Raw genomic sequence first — 20,487 nt, forward strand, 5'->3', positions numbered from 1 at the left:
CACAATTTCCTTTTTCCTGACCCGTGAAGGTGACGCTCGCGTCCTCACCTTGTGAAATCTTGTGTTTTCAGGACCTGGACGTTGCTGTCAGGAACCTGAAGCTTTATGTCAACGAGAGCCTCATCTTCGAAGGCACGTTGGAGAAAGGAGACGAGGCGGCGCCGGCTGGTCACACCTTCCCCGTGGACCTGGAGCCCGAGAGGAGCGAGGGTGCCCTGGACGCCACTCGCTGTGACGAAGGCAGAGATGTCCCCCAGGCGGCCGGCAGGGACGGGGACCAGGAGCTCAGCCCCACCGGCTCACAGCCCGCCGAGGCCTTGATGGACGTCAGGTTTTCCCCACCAGGAAATTCATCTGGTGGAAGGGCGAGTCCTCCTGGTGGCACCAGAGGTGACCTGTCCAGGTCAGAGAAGGATCTGAGGGTGTTGGCAGCCCCTGCCCCCACGGGCCGCGTGCCGGGCGCCCCTCCCTGCCCGCCCCCTCTGGACAGGGAGCCCCCGCCGCCACAGCAGCTGGGAGGCCTCACGGGCAGGGGGTCCTCTGAGGCTCCCGGGAGGACGCCCTGCTGGCTGCGGCCCTCTCCCGCGGGCGAGGCCGGGCAGAAGGCAGCGGGGAAGCCCCGGCCCCCGTGGCTCGGCCCTGGGGAGCCGCTGGGCCGGGAAGGCCATCCCCCATCCGAGGACACCGCAGGGGAGACCCCTGGAGAGCCCGGGGCCGAGGACAAAGGCCCCCAGTGCGACCAAGGGCAGGCGGCCAGCGGGACTGCCATCGCCAGGGAGAGGCCCCAGAGGGAGTCACCCAAAGTCTCCGGTGACGACCTGGACTTGTTTGGCCAGCCCCCCACCAGGGGGCGCCCTGCCAGTGGGCGGAGGGGCCCGAGGAAGGAGGCCCCCGGCAGTGGGCACGGGGACGACCAGGCAGCCAGCCGAGGTAAGCCCCGGGGCCATCCAGCTCAGTGCCACCGTCCTGCACCTCTCGTGGCAGAAGCCACTTAGCTCCCTGGACCTCGGTTTCTCTACCTGCAAAATGAGGGGATTGGTGGCCCCTGGTGGCCGCAGTTCCACTGCCTCAGGGTTCAGAGAGGCAGTGCCAATGAGAGAAGCGGGCAGGCGCTCTGTTGAAGTCACACACGTACGTGTCCTTGTCCCCAAGACGCGTCCCTTGGCCGTGTTCTCGCAGCAGGTCCTTCTCCAGCATCGCCTGGGTTAGTTCCACCTTTGGTGGACATGCTGGCCTCTAGCTCCTTCACCTTGCCCTGTACAGCACCCCCGTGCGCTGCTCATAGTCGAGGCTGGCCTGGGCCTGGGAGGGACCTCAGGGAGTGGCGGGGACTGCCGTGGCCCGCCTGGGAGGCCCCACAGGGCGCCGCTGGCCCGCTCCTTTTTCTCGAGAAGCGGGGCTGAGGAAGAGGCGTACTTCCCACACTGGTGACTGATGGAGAGTGTCCCTAAGCCACTGTGTGTCCCGGGAAAGCGCCATGCGTTGGCCGGGCTCACAGGAAGCTGCTGGGCTCTGCCGCACACCGTCCTGGGGCTCTCGGCGCTGCCCAGCCACCTGGCCCTGGCCAGCACTCCGCCCCCGAGCCTCCGTGTCTCCATCTGTAAAATGGGCTGAACCCCCCAGTGCTGCAAGAAGCCAGTGGGATGATGGGTGGCCTCAAAGCAGGGCCAAGGGGCCGGCCACAGGGCCACGCCAGCGGCAGCCAGGTTTGGATAGGCTCGTGCGTCCCTCCCATCCACCGAGCGTCCCACCTGCCACATCGCGCTCACCCAGGTGCTTCCCTTCACCGTGTGGGGGCACGCGGAGTCAGGCTGCAGGGGCCTGTCCCCCAGCTCCTGCACCCACCACCCACATCCTGGGCAGCCTCCGTTTCCCGTCTTTAGAGGACGCTCGGCCGTACCCACACGCACTCCGGGGGGACCCACGGCTTGGCACACGGGGCACCCCGCAGACAGCAGCAGCTGTGCCCCCCGCTCCCCGCACGCCCAGCCACCTGCCTGCTCTGATCCTGCCTCTGGGTGGCACGTCGCTCTCTGGGTCACATCGGCATCCCCTGCATTAGTGTTTAGTGGCCCTGAGCCGTCACTCCAGACACCAGAGCAAGTCCCTCGGGCTCTGAGCCCTGCCTGAGCAGAGCTGCCCCTGTGGTCCCTCTCTGGTCCCTCAGACCTCCCTGCCCCCCCCCCCCCCCGCTGAGCCTGGGGGTCGGGAGCCGAGTGAAAGGGAAGAATCGGGAGCTCTTTGAGCTGCACGTGGTGCCCACGCCTGTAACTTCAGCAGCTCTGGAGGCTGGGGCAGCAGGATCTCAAGTTCAAGGCCAGCCTCAGCAAGTTAGCAAGGCCCTAAGCGACTTAGTGAGACCCTGTCTCAAAATAAAAAGGGCTGGGGACATGGCTCCGTGGTAGAGCAACCCAGAGTTAAATTCCCAGCATTGAAAAAGAGGGAGAGACGGAGGCAGGTCCCCAGCTCATGCAGTGAGGGAGGGACAATGTGGGGACGGAGCAGGGAGGGCTGGATCCGTGGCCTCTTAGCTGCCAGCCTCCGACCCAAGCACCTTCCCGGGTGACCTTGAAGCCCCACGTAAGCCCCACTTTGTGTGAGATTTAAGGTGTGCTCCTGGGTCACAGCCGCTGACCCCAGGTGGAGTGGCCCTGCGTCCACACTTGGAGCTGCTGACTCCGTGCCCTGTTGCCACAGCCACCATTGGCCCCCGCCCCAGGAGGGCCAGGCAGCTCTGAGCCTTCCTGGCAGACAGACCTCGGGCCCCAGGAGTCCCAAGGTGAAGGCCCAGCACGGGAGACCCCACCTCCCCGGGCCCTCGCTGCTTGGCTCAGTGACACGTTGAGCGTTGAGCTCGTGGGACTTGGTGCTTGTTAAGCTGCTCGTGTTGGAGGGTTGCCCCACGACCCAGAGCCAGGAGACGCGCTGCCCGAGCCCCCCACACAGCTGGGCTGCCTGAGCCCCTGGGACTGCAATGGTGCGGCCACCGTGAGGAGGCCTGAGAGGCCAGTCCCCAGGCCAGTCCCCAGAGCTCCTCACTGTGACGACATCGGCCTCGGAGGAGCACCCTCGCCAGGCCAGATGGCTGCAGGTGACACGTCCATCCACCCAGCTTGAGCAGGACAGGGGTGCTGTTGGGGGACGTTCAAAGAGCACCTGGCCCCAGGGCAGGAAGGCCACCCCTGGGAACTGGGACCAGGAAGGTGGCAGGAACCTAGGCCCCAGCTCCCTGTGCTCCTGGGGCCGCTGGCTGCTCGGCCTCTCTGTGGCCCGTGTCCTCCCCTCCCCGAGACCCTCTGCTCCGTCACCAGTGGCCTCACGCTCTCAGTGACCATGTCCTGGCTCTGGTTCCAGCAGCAATCCCAGAGGCTCGGGGTCAGGCGTCCACTCTTGTCGGGTCAGCAGGGGCTGAGGCACCATTGGCTGGCAGGGACGTGGCTGTCTGGGGGTCCCTGGTGCGTCTCCATTCCCTGTCTGGGTGGCCACCAGGTGTGTGTGAGTGGCGGTGGCCGAGCGTCTCGTGCTGCCCTCAACCCTCTCCACCCAAGTGCGCAGCTGAGCAGCTCCTGTCTGTCCCCCCGCACCGTGTCCTGCAGGCGGAGGGACGCGCAGCCTGGGGCGGGGCTGGTGGCTGGCGTCTCCCAGTGGCCCAGGAGAGAGTCCCCACTCCTCTGCTTCTGTACCCAGCATGTGCGACTCAGACGAGGGTGGGGCACGGGCTGTGCGCAGGGTCCCTGTGGGTGGGGGACGGGCTGTGAGCAGGGTCCCTGCGTCACTTGGACCCAGTGCCCTCGGGCGCCGTCTCCCTGGTGCGATCGCAGCCAGCCAGGCCGTTCCTCCCGGTCACGGAGATGGGTCACTTGAAGCCAAGTCTCCACGGTCCACACGGACTCCTGCAGATGTCCAGCCTCGCTGCTGGAGGGGACAGGCCTCCGCCCAGGCTCTCCCCCGGAGGATGAGGGAGGGGAGGAGGCGGGAGCTGGGGGCCGGCAGAGGAGGGCACCCTCAGCCTCCAGGCCTGCTCCGGGGGCGGGGGCAGGGACTGGCAGCCACCTCCCAGGCCCTTCCTGGCACCGGGGCTGAGCTGAGCCCAGCGCATCCCTGGAGCAAGGGGGAGCCGCAGAGAGGGCCTGTCCCAGGAGGGGACGGGAAGGGCAGCCAGGGCTCTGGGGGAAGGGCAGTCCCAGCAGAGGGCACAGCAAGGACAAAGGCCCGGAGGCAGGAGGAGACTCGCTGGGCAGAGGGCGGCCTGGCCTCAGAGGACTGGGAGGGACGGGGCTGGCGGGTCCTGCTGGGCACAGTCCAACCTGTGGGCACTGAGGGTAGACTGTCTCCTTCTCGGCATAGGACACACAGTGCCCATTAGAGGGGTGGATGGCAGCTCCGTGGAAGTTGAAGACACAGTGTGGACAGGGCTGGGCCTGCCGAGCGGTCACCAGAGCTGGACCATGTTGGCGGAGGAGGGAGCCGGACCTGGAGGTATGAGGCAGAGCTGCGCCTCTGTGGGCCCAGGGGCTGGGACAGGAGGTGGCACCAGGAGAGGACCAGGGAGCTGGGACCTGGCCTGGGGACACTCCCAGTAGGATGTGGCAGGTGGCCCTGGTGTGACGGAGGAGCTGGCCGCTAGAGAGTGGTGTGTCTGTACAGTGGAGGAAGGAATGTCAGACGAAAGAGGTCTGTCTAGGGTATCAGGCATGAGCCGAAGACTGAGGAAAGGCCGGAAGTCATGGTCCCCTGGAGAAGGCTGTGAGTGCTGGGAACGGTGGGTTCCCATTGATACAAAGGACAGAAGGCTGCCAGAGGCACGGCTTCAGGCACGGCCGGATCCAGGAGCCCAACTGTCATCCTGTCCTCCTCCCCACCCCTCAGCTCATGCTCCCTATGTCATTCCCTCCTCAGGCAGGTTCCCCTGCCATGTAGCAAAATGGTCTCTGGCCACTCCTCCCCCACCAGCCTCCGGTGGCCAGTTCAAAGACAGCCCATCTTTGAGCTCCGCTGGAAAGGGGATGCAGTCAGGATCCACCCAGTCGGGATGGCCTGAAGGTGGGGGACTCTCCAAAGGACAGTCAGAAGTTTCCAGAAGAAGGGGAGGCTGCTGGGGCCGGCCAAACAGCAGCACAAAGAGGACCAGGCAGCTGGGGGCGGAGGGACAGCAGGCCAGGGCTGGAGGGAGGGCTCTGGCGCTGCCCCCGTCCCGTGTCGCAGTGAGGCGGGCTGCCTGAGTCTAGAAGGAGGAGACCACTGACCGCAGCACCCCTCGGAGGCCGGGCCCGGGGCCCAGCGCACAGGAAAGGGGAGAGGCCACGTCAGTGTCACTGGACGCTGTTTTCCCAGAGTGATGCCTGGAGATGGTGGTTGGCTGCCGCAGGGCTCTGAGGACCGGCCACTGCTTGAGGCAGGTGTCAGGGCCTTGATCTGTCAGCGCGCCCCGAGAGGGCTGCCGGCGTCCTCGACGTGCTCAGGACACAGGCGAGAGCCACGTGTGGCAGCCGAGCCCTTGTGACAAACGTGCTTCTCGGCTTGTTTACTTGTTTTAGTTTTTGGTACCAGGGGTTGAACCCAGGGCGCTTAACCACCGAGCCCCACCCCAGCCCTTTTTATATTTTATTTAGAGTCAGGGCCTCACTGAGTTGCTTAGGGTCTCACTGAATTGCTCAGGCTGGCCTCGAACTCGTGACCCTCCTGCCTCAGCCTCCTGAGCCTTGGGATTGCAGGCGTGCCCACCATCACCACTTTGTCTGCTTTGTAGAACAGCGTTGTTTTCCTGCTTCTAAAAGTGATACCAGGGCTTAGAAAATGAAGGTGCACAGGGGAGAACAGACGTCCCTCCCACTCACCCCCAGAAGCGCTCACTGCCAGCACCGTGCGCGTTGCCCTTGACGAACCTCCCGCCTGCCGTTACATAGTCTTTGGGGACACTGTTGGAGTCCTGCGGCTACGCAGCCTCAAATGTAGTCCCCCACCCCCAAGGGCCAACTCAGACCCCTAGACAGCAGCGTCCCCCAGCCTTGAGAGCTCATCAAGGGGGCCGCCCTGGCAGAGTTCCTAACGTGCCCAGTCTCCCTGTGCCAGCTCTCCGCCACTGTGACAGAACACCTGAGGTGAGCCACTGGCAAGGATGAAAGGTTTCTCGGGGCTCACGTTCTGGAGGCTTCCCTGTCTGTGCTTGGCACTGCTGCCTTGGGCCCCCCTGGTGGAGGAGGCTGTCACCTCCTGGTGGCAGGGAGCAGACAGAGGAAGGAGGGGCTGGGGTGCTAAGGACCCCAGGGCGACCCAGTGACCTGGCTTCCTCCACAGACCCCGCCCCAGGAGGTTCCACCACCTCCCACGAGCAGCACCGTGGGGCGGGGACCAAGCCTCCAATTCACGGGTCTTCAGAGGACATTCAGGACCAAGTGCACCCTTCCCTTGATTGGTGTGACAGTCACATTCTTTGAGTTTTCTAAGAATGTGACTGTCACACCAATCAAGGGACGGGGGGGGGTGTTGTGTAGACCCAGTGTCCCACGGACGGTCCCAGGTTCTGTGCCTGGGAGGCCTTGCTCTGTGCTGGGGCCGTGGCACCGAGTGCAGGATGGTGACACCTGAGCTGTCCCTGCAGGCCAAGGCCACTCTGAGTCAGTCTCTGAGGTCCCCATCCCGTGTCCTCTCTTACAGAGGACACGCGGGCCACCCGGGCGCGCTGGCGCAGTGAGCAGGACCTCTCTCTGCGCGCGTCCTGGGACTCCCTCGGTGCCTTCAACCGCTCCCACCGCGGCCGCATCTCCCACCTGGACGTCCAGGGCGACGTCCTGGACGAGTTCCTGCAGCAGCAGAGGAGTGGCCGGCTCGGGGACCAGCCGCTGCCCTGGAGGGAGGAGGAGCCGGGGACCCCCAGGGGGCAGGGCGACTGCTCTGTCGACACCGAGGGCGACGGTGACTTCAAGATCCCCGTGTTGCCTTACGGACAGCACCTGGTCATCGACATCAAGTCCACCTGGGGGGACAGACACTACGTGGGCCTCAACGGGATCGAGATCTTCAGCGCCCAGGGCGAGCCCGTGCAGGTCCTGAGCATCAGGGCCGAGCCCCCCGACATCAACGTCCTCCCGGCCTACGGGAAGGACCCCCGCGTGGTGGCCAACCTCATCGACGGCGTGAACCGGACCCAGGATGACATGCACGTCTGGCTGGCCCCCTTCACGCCCGGCAAGCCCCACGCCATCTCCGTGGACTTCGCGCAGCCCTGCCACGTGGCGCTGATCCGGGTCTGGAACTACAACAAGTCCCGGATCCACTCCTTCCGCGGCGTGAAGGACATGGTGATGTGGCTGGACGCCCAGTGCATCTTCGACGGAGAGATCGCCAAGGCCTCGGGGACACTGACGGGAGGTATCGTGTGTCTGTTGGAACGTTCTGGAAGCCCTCGGCCGCAGGGCCGACACAAGCCGTGGGTGGCAGAGGTGGCTGAGCAGAAGGGCCGAGGGCTTCGGGGTCCGGGTGGGTGGGCGAGCTGACGCTGTCTTCCATGACGCCTGTAGCCCCCGAGCACTTTGGGGACACCATCTTATTCACCACTGACGACGACATCCTGGAGGCCATCTTCTGCTCCGACGAGACGTTCGAGGTGGACGTGGAGGCCCCGGGCAGCCTGCAGCTGGAGGAGGCGCCGGGGAGGCCCAGCACGGCCGACGGCGAGGGCCACGAGCGCCCCTTCACCCAGGCCGGCTCCTGCCCAGACGACCAGGTGGGGCGGCAAGAATCAGGATGGGTGCCCGCGAGCTGCCGGGGCTGCTGGGACAGTCCCCGTTTTCCACTTCATTTTTTGTCCTTTATGTCATCTTTCATTCCTTAATTACTGTTTTTTAATTTCCTTTAACTGAAGTGGAGAAAGTCCCCAGGTTTTAATCAAAGCAGGAGAAACAGGCTGTCGTGTGGGTGACGCAGAGGCCAGCCGTGCCAGGGACTCCTGCTGGGCTCGGGGTTGGATCACTGGTGGCTGTTTGGGTGGAAGGACAGGGAAGGCCTTTCGCAGTGACCTCACCGTTGCCGTAGCGGGTGGCCCGGCTGGGGCACCGTCGGGGTCCAGGCGGGTGCGGTGAGCGGCTGCCCACGCACGAGGACCTTCGGGAAGACCTGCTCAGGTCCCATGGGGCGGCTGAGGCTCGGGCGGGTGAAGTGACTTCCCGGGGACAGAGGCGCACAGTGACAGGGAATCGGGGCTGGGGCTGGAGCGGGCCACTCCCAACCTTGTGTTTTTCATCCATAAACTAATTTTTAAAAAAATGAAAGATAAGCTTCACGGCAGGGATCAGCCAAGTCAGGAGAGGAGACCCCTCTGGGCCTCTGAGGGTGTCCTTGCAAACATGGGGGGGACCTGGTTGAGGAGGTGGGAGGAGGGGACGCAGATGCCACCGGGGGAAGGAGGGAGGTCACGGCCAGGCCTGGCTGCAGGCCTGGGTGGGGAGGGGGCTGCAGGCTGAGGGCTAGGCAGACGGGGATGGGGAGACCCTGTCCCCTGCCACTGGGGACCCCTCCCCGCTTCTGAGGAAAGCAGCTGTCGCTCCTCCCAGGTGACATTTGCTCTTTCTCCTCATTTTTTTCAAGAGAAGCAAAAAATCTGAATTTCATGTCAAGTCTCTTAATTTAAAAAAATGGCAGCTCTGAGCTCTGGGGACAGCTCAGTTGGCAGAGTGCCTGCCTCACGGCCCCGGGCCCTGGGTTCAGTCCCCACACCATGGGGGGGGATAAAAAGGCAACTATTTCAACCTTTCCGTGGGCCACCAAAGCGTGAGGTGACCTTGAGCCACGGCCTCCAGCTGGGAGTGACCTTGAGGGCTTCCAGACAGTTCCAGGCTCTCAGGGGCTGCGGGTGGACCCCCCTCCCGTGAGGGACACGGGGCTCATCTTGCTGGTGACGGTGACTGCCTGCTTTGCACCTGCTGTCCCCATGGTGAAGCAGTGGAGGCCCTTTGGCCCCAACTTTCCCAGGGAAACGGGGCCCAGGTCCCCCGGAGGCCCGGGGAGCCACGCAGTGGCCTGCTTGGACCTTCAGGGGCCTCTCTGAGCTACGGGTCCTTCCCCCTTCCTGCCCCTCCGTCCACCCTCGGGATGAGCCTGTGGGTCACTCTCTGCTCAGCAGGTCTGGACACCTAGGGGGCACCTGCTGCTGGCCAGGACCAGGATCCCGGGGCTCCTGGTCACCGTCCCGCTAACTATGGCTTACAGGGCGACCTCCCAGGGCCCAGGGTGCGCAGTGCGCTCTGGGAAAAGCCATCGGCTGTGTGGAGGCCACTGAAACTGACCCGTTCCCTCTGCTTCTCCCCGCTGGCCGTGCAGGTCCCAGGGACAGAGCTGCCACCCTGCTCCCCGGTCACCCCTGTTGCCGAGGTCAGCACGCCAGAGCCCGGCATCTACCACGGGATCTGTGAGTACCCTGCGGGGCAGGTGGGGCGGCCACCTGGGACAGGGCTCCCCGGGGTCCCCAGGCAGGTGGCACCCTGCGGAGACGCCAGGCCAGTGGGTCAGGGCTGAAGCCCAGGCTCGGCTCAGGGCAGGCCCAGTCCCCTCCCTGCGGCTTCTGCAAGAGGCATGTTTGCATTTGCCGTGACCCTCCGTGTGCCCAGGGGCTCTGACCCGAGGCTGCGGTGGGCACCCAGCAAGGGCGAGGCAGGACCTGGGGCCCCGGGACCTGGGGGCCCCGGTTCAGTGGCTGGGCCTCCTCCCCACGCTGCAGAGCGAGTGCATGGCAGCCCTTGTCCCTGCTCCAGGAGGGACAGCAGAAACAGCCCAGGGCTGGGTCCTCTCACTCCTCAGGGCCGGAAATCCAGGTCCTGGGTGACTCTCCAGATTGCTAAGTGTTGACACATTTTGTGACGTTTGGAGACCGCGTGAGCGGCAGAAAACATGCCGAACGGCTAGCCCGCGGCCAGCCGGTGACCTCTGAGCGAATCCCATCTGGCTTCCCTGATCCCCTCCCTGTCCCCCTGCAGCCAGGTCCTCTCTGTCCACGGTGGTGCCTTGGCCACCTGGAGTCTTCAGGCTGAGGTCGCAGCCAGCTGTGACCTCCCCTCCCCACTGTCAGCAGGCGCTGGCCAAGCTCCGGGCTGCCTGCTCTTCCTTGGCCCCTGTACGCGTCACATGCTTCCAGTTTACGTCCTGAAGATGGGAGCTGTGACACTGTGCCCGCCCCCTCCCACGTCTCGGGATGCAGGTAGCACCCGGGCTCTGGCCTCCGCCCTCTGCCCCTCCCGAGGGCTCACCCGGCCCTCACCGCCAGCCCTGGCCTGGCCCTTCCCTCTGCCAGCCAGCGGCAGCCCAGCTGTCCTCAGGGGTCCCCAGAGGGATGCCCCCAGGTGGTGGCCCCGGGGGCTGCCCGTGGACCTCAGCTGGAACAGGCCAGGGCGGGGCAAGCAGGGGGGAGGCAGGCCAGGCCAGGCCCGAGCCGCTCCTTGGGGGCTCCGGAGCTGGAGCTGTCCCCGGGCGACTGGGGGCCAGGTGTCCACATACCTGCCCCTCATGTCCCTGGACAGGGCTGTCCTGGAGAGGGACGTGGCTCTTGCAGACTCAGGGGCTGGCAGCCCTGGCCCTCCCTGCTCCTCGGTCCCGGGCTGAGAGGGCCATCGGTGTCACCCCGGGTCCTGAAACACCGGCTGCAGCCCCATGTCCTGCCCAGGTCTCCCCCACTGTCCTGAGAAAGCCCCCTCCCGCCCCAGGGTGGAAGTCACCCCCTGGCAGAGGACGGGTGTGAGGATGACCTGCAGGAAACACGAAGGAGCCCCCCAGACACTAACACAGCAGGGTCAAAGGTCACAGCGCAGGACCGCCACGTTTTTACGCACTACTGACCCACAGTTTGAAAGCAACATTGGACGCTATAACTGACAGGCTCAGACCACAATAAACTGCCAGGGAATGAACCCACAGGAGACGTGAGGGCCCCTGTGATGAGACTTGCCAGTCTCCAGCCCCTAAAATGCTGAGCCACTCTCAAGGACTTTAGAGTAATGGACGAGTTTGAAAAGCCAACCCAATGTCAGGCAGGAACCTGGCTTGAGACCCCATTCCATCTCTCCCAGGCACTGTGCGGGGGCTTCTGCTTCATCCCTCTGCCCGCCCCCAGCTCTTCCTATCCATCTCCATTTTCCAGATTAGATCAGGCAACCAAGGCACAGAGAGGTTGAGTAACCCACTCAAGGTCACACAGAATGTCCCACCGCACTGCCACATTACCTCACAGTTTTGTCAGGCCACCTCACATCAGAGGTCCCCACAAAGTCAACGTCCCCAGTGAGGCTGGGAAATGCCACAAGACAGCAGTCATTTATTAGTTTGGTCTCCCTGCATTGGTCACAATTCTTTTTTTTTTTTTTCTTTCTTTTTACCAACAATAGAAACTGAATTCAAGCTGAGTTCAGCAAAAATGGGGATTTAGCGGTTTAGGCAACTAAAAGGTTAGGGGTCACTAGCTTCCTGAGAAGTGGATCAGGACTCAAGACTCGGTGGCCCTCTGTCTCTTGGCCTGTTTCCTGCCCCGTACTACGTTCAGACTGTCCCCGTGGGGGCTCCTGGGCGCTGGCCTCTTAGCCACCTTCCACCCAGCAATCCCAGGCTTGAGGGGCCTGCTGCTTCCCAACGGCCCACAGCCTCCCAGAGTTAAGCCTCTGGGTCCAGCTGGTCACGTGCCCACCCATAAGCCAATCACGTGGCTCGCCATGGGGAGGGAGGGGTGGGCAACGAGGGCAGGGATTGGCCAGGCTCCGCCCACAGCCCCGCCCCGAGCCGCCCACGCAGCAGGGACTGAGCTCTGCAGGGCTCCCTGGGGGAGACCAGTGGGTGGCCTAGGCAGAGGAGGAAGGAGGGCAGGGGTGCTGGCCAGGCTGAGCAGCCACTGTCCCCTTCCTCTGCTGGTGTCTCTGAACGCGGCTCCTGGCCTTTCCCAGAGATGGCAGAGCAGTACCGTGGGCGGAGCTCAGAGACCTTGGTGGCCAGGACAGTGGGGTTCCTCTGCCTCTGTCCTCAGCGGGAAGGCCGCTGGCCGTGTACCTGGGCATTTGCGTCGAGGCTGGGGACCTCTGAAATCCCCTCTGAGGCTCTGGTGCCCCCGCCGGGGCCTGAACCCTCAGCCGGCCTTGCCCGTCTGTGCAAACGGCGCACATTTTAATAAAGGGACCCGGGGGACGTATGGGGTTGGTAAATACGGCCAAATCCTATTAATGGCTTGAAAGGGAATGTGTGACTTGCTAATTTGCAAACGACACTAATTTTGGAAGTTTGGCAAATATCAGCAGCGATAAATAGGAAAGCAGCAGAGAGGGTTGAAACACGGAGAGAAAAGCAAAATTAATTTCCATTTGTATAAATACTAATTGATACACCCAGGGGGGTGGATGAGGAGTGGGGCTCTGCGCTCAGAAGCAGAACAGGGAGGCCAGAGCAGCCGGGGCGGACTGCACTGTAGGTACCTGGCCAGCTGGACGCAGTAGGTAGGCCAGCTAGGCTCTGGGGTCTCACAGGGGGAGACACTGTTCCTCCCCGGATGTCCCTCTCGTCCAGAGCCACCTCTCTCTGTCCCCAGCCTTCTTCATGAGGACCAGAGGTTGCTTGCCCTCCCTTCCACCCCAGGCCCTGGAGAGCGCTGGGCTCGGTCTGCCGCACAGAGGCCCCCCAGCCCAGGATGTCCTTGGCACCAGCCTCCTCCCCGCTGGCCTCCTGGCCAGGCCCACAGGACAGCTTTCTGAGATGCCAGTCAGACCAGTCACCCGCCCTTGCCTAAAGCGTGACCCCCAGGAACCCCGGAGCAAGGCCAGGGACATCCGGGCTGCCTCCTGAGATCTGGGGCAGGGACATCCGGGCTACCTCCTGAGATCTGGCCCCTGCCCAGCTTGATCTCGTCTTCCTCCGCTCGCCCGGGGCTGCCTGCTTCCAGTTGTCAGTCCTCTTTGTCCTCCTCTCAGCCTAGAATGATCCAGAAATGCAAAAACACAGCAGATCTCCTCCTCCACACCTAGCCGCCAGCCCCAGACCTCTTCCCTGACCACCCCGCCGTCTCTCCCTCCTGGTGACCCCACTGCCCTTTATTTTTTCTGTGCCACGATCAGTCGAGAAGCTGTGCATTTGTTTATTTGTTAGGTATTGATTATCTTTGCCAGAGTGAAAGCCCCTCTGAGATCTTGCTGGTGTGAGCCCCTGCCCAAACCAGGACCTGGTTCATGGTCGATGATCAATAAATATTTATTTACTATTCATTCTGAATTTGGTGAGACCCAGGAGTCTTACGTGGCCTCATTTGCTAGCAGACAGATACTGAATACCTACTTTTCAATCAATCTTGAGGGTTTTTTTTAAATAAATATTTATTGAGCATGTATTTGTCAGGCACTGTTCTAGGCTCTGCGGATACAGCAATGAGCAAAACCAAGTCCTGGCCCCAGGGGGCCTCCGTTTGAATTGGGGAGAGTAGTGGAAATGGGCTGTGAGTAAACGTAGCTTTGTGCTGCAGGCAGTGTTATCACCAAGACCCCTCAGGGTGAGGGTGTAGAGAGTGACATGGGACACTACTGAGCCAGGTTCAGGAAAGGCCTCCCAGAAGGTGACCTTGGAACATAGACCCAGGAGAAGAGTCTGTCAACTTTTGCTGTGGAACAAACCAACCTGAAATCTAGTCGCTTAACACAACCACCCTCTGTCTGGTCTGATTTGCTTCTGATCCTGTGGCCTTCCTGGGCCATCCTTCTCAGCCGACCACCCAGCACTGGACCAGTACCCAAGTGGGCCAGGCTGACTCCCCTGGGCCCAGCTGGTGGCCAGCGAGACAGTGACTGGGCTGACCTAGCCCTCTACAGGGCAGGCTCGAGGACCCGGGGACAGAGAGCCCGTGACCCAGCCCCTGCCGGGCCTGCCTGTTGGCCAGCAGGTCCCACGGCCTGGATGCAGGGGGCAGCAGGCTCTGCAGAGCCACATTGCAAAGGGGCAGAGACGGGGGCAGAGGAAGGTCGCCTCTCGCAGCCCAGCAGGGTGAGAACTGACGTGCCCGGTGCCGGGCTGGCCGCAGGTGGCCCCGAGGTGATGAGGGGACCTTGGCACCTTGGGCAGAAGAGTCTGAGGGCTGAGTCACAGAAGCCGTGCTGGGGAAGAGCAGGGCCTGGGGAGCACGCCAGGCTGAAGGAGGTTGGGCACAGCCTGGCCGCGGGGCGCCGTGTCCTCCCGGGCGTCCAGTCCCTCCTCTGAGCAGGTCCCTGCCAGGGCGTGACCAAGAGCTTCCTCGGGAGCTTTCTGGACAAGCCAGTGAGTCACCTGCGCTGTGCCACCCCAGGGCCAGGGCACATCTGAGGGTCTCTGATGGAGTCGGGGTGGGACAGGCAAGAGGGGGGCGGTATCACCAGAGGTCACTTCCTTTATCCCGAAGCCACGTGGGTCCTTCGAGTGGCCAATTTGCATAAAATGTCAATTTCCCTAAGTCTCTGCCTCACTGGGACAGGATCCCATGGTCCACAAAGACCCCTGGCAGCCAGGTGGATATGTACCAAGTGATCTCAAGACCCCAGGGGCCCACCAGGGTTGGAAGAGGAGCGTACGGTGGGGCAGGCCAGTGGGGAAGGCCTGGCTTGGCCCAAGACGGCAGGAGGAAGTGGGCTGGGACCTGAGGGGTGAGCACAAGTTACCTGGGCCATGTGTGTTCCAAGGCTGGAGTAGCACGTGCAAAGGCCCTGAGGTGGAAGAGGGGACTAGAGGTATGGGCTACTGGGAGGCCCCTGGCCCATGAAGAAGCCCCACGGGGAAAGCCAGTGGGCCGAACAGCATGGGCAGCCGCACACCTCTCTTGGGCCCAAGGAAAGGACGGGGGCCATCTGGCTCAGTGTGGCCACCCGGGGCAGCTCAGGGCATCCCCTTCCCATCATCGCCACCCTTGACCCTCCCCCAGAGCCTTAGGCGTTGATGGCCACTCTTGTCCCTGTTGCAGGCCTTCGGCTGAATTTCACGGCCTCCTGGGGAGACCCGCACTACCTGGGGCTCACCGGCCTGGAGGTGGTGGGCAGGGACGGCCAAGCTCTGCCCATCCTCCTGCACCAGGTGTCCGCCTCCCCCAGGGACCTGAATGACCTCCCTGAGCACACGGAGGACTCGCGCACCCTGGACAAGTAAGTGCCCCCAGGCCCCCCCACTCGGGTCAGCAGGCGTCCGGAGCCTGTTCTGCATGTTAGACTTCAGACATCGCCTAGCAGCCCCATGTCACCTCCCCAGAGCCACCCTGCCTCTGGGGTCCTGTGCTTGCTGGAAAACTGGGGCTCAGAAAGGGAGGGGACGCTCCCAGGGCCACACAGCTGGGAGGGGTGGGCAGGACGGGAGCCGGGGCTGTCTGCAGACCTGCTGGGTCCATGTCTCAGGCAGCAGCTGGAGGTGGTGCCTGGGGCCTGGGAAGAAGCCACAGGTGGCCCCAGCCCCACTTTGCCCCACACGTGTCAGACTGCATGAGCCAGGGGCAGGTCAGGTCCAGGAGGGACCAGCCTCAAAGGCCCCACCCCCCCCACGGGGACCTGTGCCACAGGCCTGTGCCTGCTCGCGCCCCGGGCACTGCCTGGGGCAGCGGGGAGGTGAGGAGCACTCGAGGTGCCCCTCTGCCCTCTGCCACCTCGCAGCAATGACAGCGGTGACGATGCAGGAACTGAGTTGGAGCTGCCATCTGGGAGCTTCCCAGGGGAGCACAGGAGGAGCCGAGGGCCACAGGCCTTCGTCCAGTTAGGTCCTGACTTAGGGTGATACAGATTGTCACTGTCCCTGCTGCCTTTGCAGATAGAAATGGATACCGAGAGGTGGTCAGGCTCGTTGAGGGGCCGTGGTGACTTGGACACAGGCCCAGGGGATCCAGGCTCCGAGGGGCCGCCTGCCTGGGCTCCTTGTCCGCAGAATGGGGCCCGGAGGGGACTGTCCCTGGGAACAGCGGCACCCCAGGCCCGGCCAGAGCGAGCGAGCGTGGGGTCATCGTGGCTCCTGCTTGCTGCTCTGTAGAGTGGCCGTTGTTCCCGGCCGTCCTCTGCTGGCACTGACGGCCCTGGGCCACTCGGACCTCCAGATCCCAGCCACCTGGGCCTGTGGGCCTGGCTCCTGGCCGGTGGTCCCCACCCGGACCCTCTCGTTCGTCCAGCTGGTCTCCCCGCTCCCTGTCATCTCCAGGTCCCTCTGTCTTCGTCCTCTTCTCCTGCAGTCACCGGGGGCAGGAGCAGGGTTCCTGTCTGCCAGCACCTGGACCTGACCTCTCCGTGGGGTCCTGAGCCCGTTCCCGGGTCCCACGCATCTCTGCAGACTGTTAATTAGTCCTGGAGGCCGGTCGGGTGCAGGTGGCCACAGGGGCAAGACGGCCAAGCGGCGTTACTGTGTGCGCCGTGGGGACGTCCCCCTGACTGTCCCCCTGACTGTCCCCCGACTGCCCATCCAGCTGCCCCGAGGCCGGCAGCCAGTCTCGCTCAGCGCCTGGGCCCTTTGTCTGTGGGGCCGGGAGACTGGGGTTCTGCCTCTCGTCCTCTCTCTCTGGTTTCCTGGAGTGACTGTGGTCCCCGGCTCCTGGTGACTGGGCACAAGTCAGAGGAAACCTCGGGAGGGTGGAGTCTTCCCCACGTTTTCCTAAAAGTTTCAAAACAGCAGGCTTTCTCTGAAGCACCGTCTCAGACCCACGTGTCAACCGGCCATGGAGGGTTTCAACTGTCCACCGTGTCTGTCCTCACTACTGTCAGGTTGTCCCTTTCTGGGACACCAAGGACTCCCGAGCCCGTTTATTTATTTACTTGTATTTTTATTGGCCTCATTTTTGTGGTTCGGGGCGGGACCAGGGCCTTGCTCATGCCAGGCGAGCCTTTCTGCTGAGCCCCCGCCCCGCCACCTGAATGCTTTAACACCGTCACCCCTGAGAGCGTCCCTGCTTCCTCATGGGACAGAACGTCCTCGGCTCCTCTTGGGTGGCTCTGGTCCTGGGTCCTACCTGGCCGTGGTCCCTGTGCTGGAGAACGGTACCTAGAGACCAGAGCTGGGCCACCAGGGTGCTCATGCCACCGGGTGGACCGCGCCCCTTTCCAGGCCTGATCAAGGACAGAGCTGGGGACTCATTTACGCCCCCGAGGGTCTCTGGAAGCCCCCGTCTCTGTCATCTGGTACTTCTGACGTGGGCAGTGGTTTCTGGTTTCTAGGACAGGCAAATAATTGCTTTTGGAGGGAAGTAGAAGGTTCTCGGGTGGCCGTCCTCCGTCAGCTCAGCCCCCCACACCCAGCGTCGTGGCTGCGTCTCCTCAGCTCTAAATGCCAGCAGTCGCACGACACGCCATCCATCAACTTAATAACAGCCTTTTAGAGAGAAAAAAATCACCTCCTTGGATGCACACTTAGAGTGCAAGATTTATTCCAAACCCAAACTTTAAAATGTAAAAGAAAAAATAAGTTTATTTTCAAATTCAGGAAACACAGTGGCAGCCTGGGCCTGTATCCAGTGCAGCAGCCCCAAGGTCACAGGGACCGGGGGGGGGGGGGGGCTCAGAAAGATGGAGGGTGCCTCCAGGAATGGGGTCGCTGCTCGGGGATCTGGAGACGACACATGCTCCCTTCTTGTTTAAACCGTGGTGATTGCCTTACTGTGCCCTGCACGGTACGGGCTGCTTTTGCTTATTTTTTCTGTTTTTGAAATTTCCTCTGGGGCTGGGGCTGGGGCTCAGGGACAGAGCACTTGCCCCTCGTGTGTGAGGCCCTGGGTTCCAGCCTCAGCACATTTAAAAATAAACAGATCAGTGAATATAAAGATATTAAAAATTGGATTCATCTAAGGCCATAGATGACGGTGACGCCTCACCGCTGGGCTCAGCCGTCCCCCTTCACCCAGGAGCCCGTCCGGCTGGGCCAGGGCCAGGCAGGGTGCAGAGGAGGGCTTAGCCCCCCGCCGGGCCGCCCACCTGGCCCCCCGTCCCGTTGCTGCAGGTTGATTGACGGAGTCAACATCACCATGGAGGACGAGCACATGTGGCTGGTCCCCTTCTCGCCGGGGCTGGACCATGTGGTCACGATCCGCTTCGACAGAGCCGAAAGCATTGCGGGCCTGCGGTTCTGGAACTACAATAAATCTCCCGAGGACACCTACCGAGGGGTAAGCCGGAGCCGGCCGCGCTCAGCCCACTGCCAGGGGACGGCGCTTGATGAATGGCTGCCCCCCCCCAGGGGGAGGATCATAAATCCTCCAGAACTTTCCAAATGGAGCTGGGGGTGGCTTCCAGGGAGAGCATGGCTGCTGCTTCCCCCTGCAGACAGCAGCTGCCCCCAGGAGCCCAGGGCAGCCTCCGGGACAGCGGGGCCTCCTTCCTTCTTATGCTGAGGCGAGGGGCTCAGCAGGCCTGGCCTCCATTCACAGTGAACAGTTACGGCCCTGATGTCCACTGAGCCCCAGGACCAGGCCTATGCTGGGGCTTCCCATGTTAGATCCTTACCGCAGGCTCTGGGACTGCTGTAATGGAGTCTCCCGGGGTGTTAAACTGAGTTTCAGAGAGGCTCAGTCTCTTGCCCCAGGTCACACAGCGAGGCTCCCTGTCCAAGTTGGAGTAGGAGCCCACAGGGCCTGACTTCGGTGCTGCTCTCCTGCTGTGGGTGAAAACTCAAGGGTCTAAGACGAGCCTCTGTTGGGGCAAGGGAAGGTGCAACAGAGCACCTTTCCACAGGCCGTCCGACCTGAGGTGACTGAACAGGGGGACAGTCACCCTCCCATGGCACAAAGCTGTCAGGTCCCAAAAGACAGCAGTGCAGAGAGGCCTGGGGCTGAACCTCGGACCTGCCCTGATCAGCTGTGTGTCCTGCTTTCCCTCGGCTGGAGGACAGGGAAGGGGCTGCCATCTGCCTTGGGCAGGGCGCGTCCCCTTACCACACTGCATTTGGCAAGGCCAGGACTCGACCTCAGTCCTGTGGTCCCCAGATCTGGGTCCCCACCCTGTGCCAGGCCACGCACCTTCTCCCATGGACCCTGCAGGGGCATGGTCACTAGGCTGGGGTGGCAGCCTGGCCCTCCTGGCACGGTGGTGCTGAGCCAGCTGTGCCCTCTGGGGCAAGGGCTCCTTGGGCAGGAGGCACAAACCCTCCCACGTGGCCCCGTTTCTGGGTAGCGCCTCTCACGTTCAGCACGTTGGAAAAGCCAGATGCGCTGGCCTCGGAAGATGGGCTCCCCGCCAGGCCCAGGGATGCACGCCCGTGAGCCCAGCCGCTCAGGAGGCTGAGGCAGGAGGACCCCGAGTTCAAAGCCGCCTCAGCAACTTGGCGAGGCCCTCAGCAACGCAGCCAAACCCCGTCTCTATAATACAAGAACAGGGTCAGCACCTCGGGTCCATCGCGATCCCCCAAAACAAGAAAAAAAAGGCCTTTCCCTCAGGCTGACCTTTGGGCCTTTGGGTCCCCCTGAGCAGATCACGGTCCCTCCATGTGAGCTTCTGCCGGCATCCCCAGGAAACTGGTCCCGAGTCCCTGCCCCCAGGTCGGCCCCCAGCCTTGGCACAAGTGGCCACAGGGCCCTGTGGGCATGAGGAGCAGGTCCCAGCTGCAGAGGAACAGACTGACCCTATGACTCTAGTACCCCCCCCCCGACCCCAGGGGACACCCCAGTTGTGGGTGGCAGGCCGGCCATGGGCTCCTGCAGGGGGGGCACACGGCTCTGCCTCCCTCCCCCCGAACAACAGACGGTCAGAGGAGGACAGAGAGGACAGGCCACTGCAGCCGGGGGAGTCAGCGGCACTTCCTGGGGAGTGGACACCGGGCTTCGTGGGGCTTGACCCGGTCCTGCTCCCGGATTCACTCGGTGACCCTGCCCAGGAGATGCAGACCTCCGTCCTGCTGGCCCCAAGCCAGAGGACAGGTCCCTCCCAGAGACCAGCCAGCAGACCCAGGGGTGGTGGTCCCACGGGTCCTGGAGCTCCGAGGCCGGGCTGGGGATCGGCCTGAGGGAAGCAGAGGACAGGAGACCCAGGTAGGCCCCAGGTGGCCGCGGAGGCCCTCTGCTGCACACGCAGGTCACCCGCCTGGGGGTGCCTGGCGCAGACAAGGGGCCTGGGCACTGTCCCTGAGACCAGGCAGGGCTCCCCCTTCTCCCTCCTCTCTGCGTCTCCCAAAAGGAGATTCCAGCAGCTGCGCCCCCAGTCCTGGGGTGGGAGGGGACCAGCTTCCAGGCCCCGTGGTCAGGCAGTGGGCGCTGGCGGTGGGCCCCTGCCCCAGCCGCCTCCCACTCTGCCAGTGGGGACCCGAGAGTGGCTGGCAGATCCGGGCATTTAGCTGGAGAATTCTGGTCCAGAGCCAGGGGATGTGTTGGCCCAATCCACACCCTCAGCAAGCTCTTAGTATGCACCTACTGTGTACAGGCCCCGAGGCAGGTAAAGTGGGGCCCGCTGGGGTCTCTGCCATCAGGAGGGACCCAGAAACAGCCAGGGACACTGCCAGGCAGCAAGAGCCTGCAGAAGATGAGCTCAGGCTGGAGAGGGACCGGGAGGGGCCTCTCCT

General features: G+C 63.3%; 1 protein-coding gene across 4 annotated transcripts in view; it reads left to right on the forward strand.

Annotated features, from left to right (window-relative positions):
* The window catches only part of KATNIP (katanin interacting protein), a 144,661-nt gene that overhangs the window by 117,842 nt on the left and 6,332 nt on the right, over positions 1 to 20,487 (forward strand). For all 4 annotated transcript variants that reach the window (XM_081298363.1, XM_081298362.1, XM_081298364.1 and 1 more), the window contains 7 exons: positions 72 to 930; positions 4,348 to 4,479; positions 6,658 to 7,371; positions 7,521 to 7,726; positions 9,319 to 9,406; positions 14,942 to 15,119; positions 17,938 to 18,103. In XM_081298363.1, coding sequence (XP_081154489.1) covers positions 72 to 930; positions 4,348 to 4,479; positions 6,658 to 7,371; positions 7,521 to 7,726; positions 9,319 to 9,406; positions 14,942 to 15,119; positions 17,938 to 18,103 — 2,343 coding nt within the window. The remainder of the gene's footprint in view (positions 1 to 71; positions 931 to 4,347; positions 4,480 to 6,657; positions 7,372 to 7,520; positions 7,727 to 9,318; positions 9,407 to 14,941; positions 15,120 to 17,937; positions 18,104 to 20,487) is intronic.

This window comes from Spermophilus citellus (genome assembly GCF_964194105.1).
Source record: "Spermophilus citellus genome assembly, chromosome: 6".
In the NCBI taxonomy this organism is placed as follows: domain Eukaryota; kingdom Metazoa; phylum Chordata; class Mammalia; order Rodentia; family Sciuridae; genus Spermophilus; species Spermophilus citellus.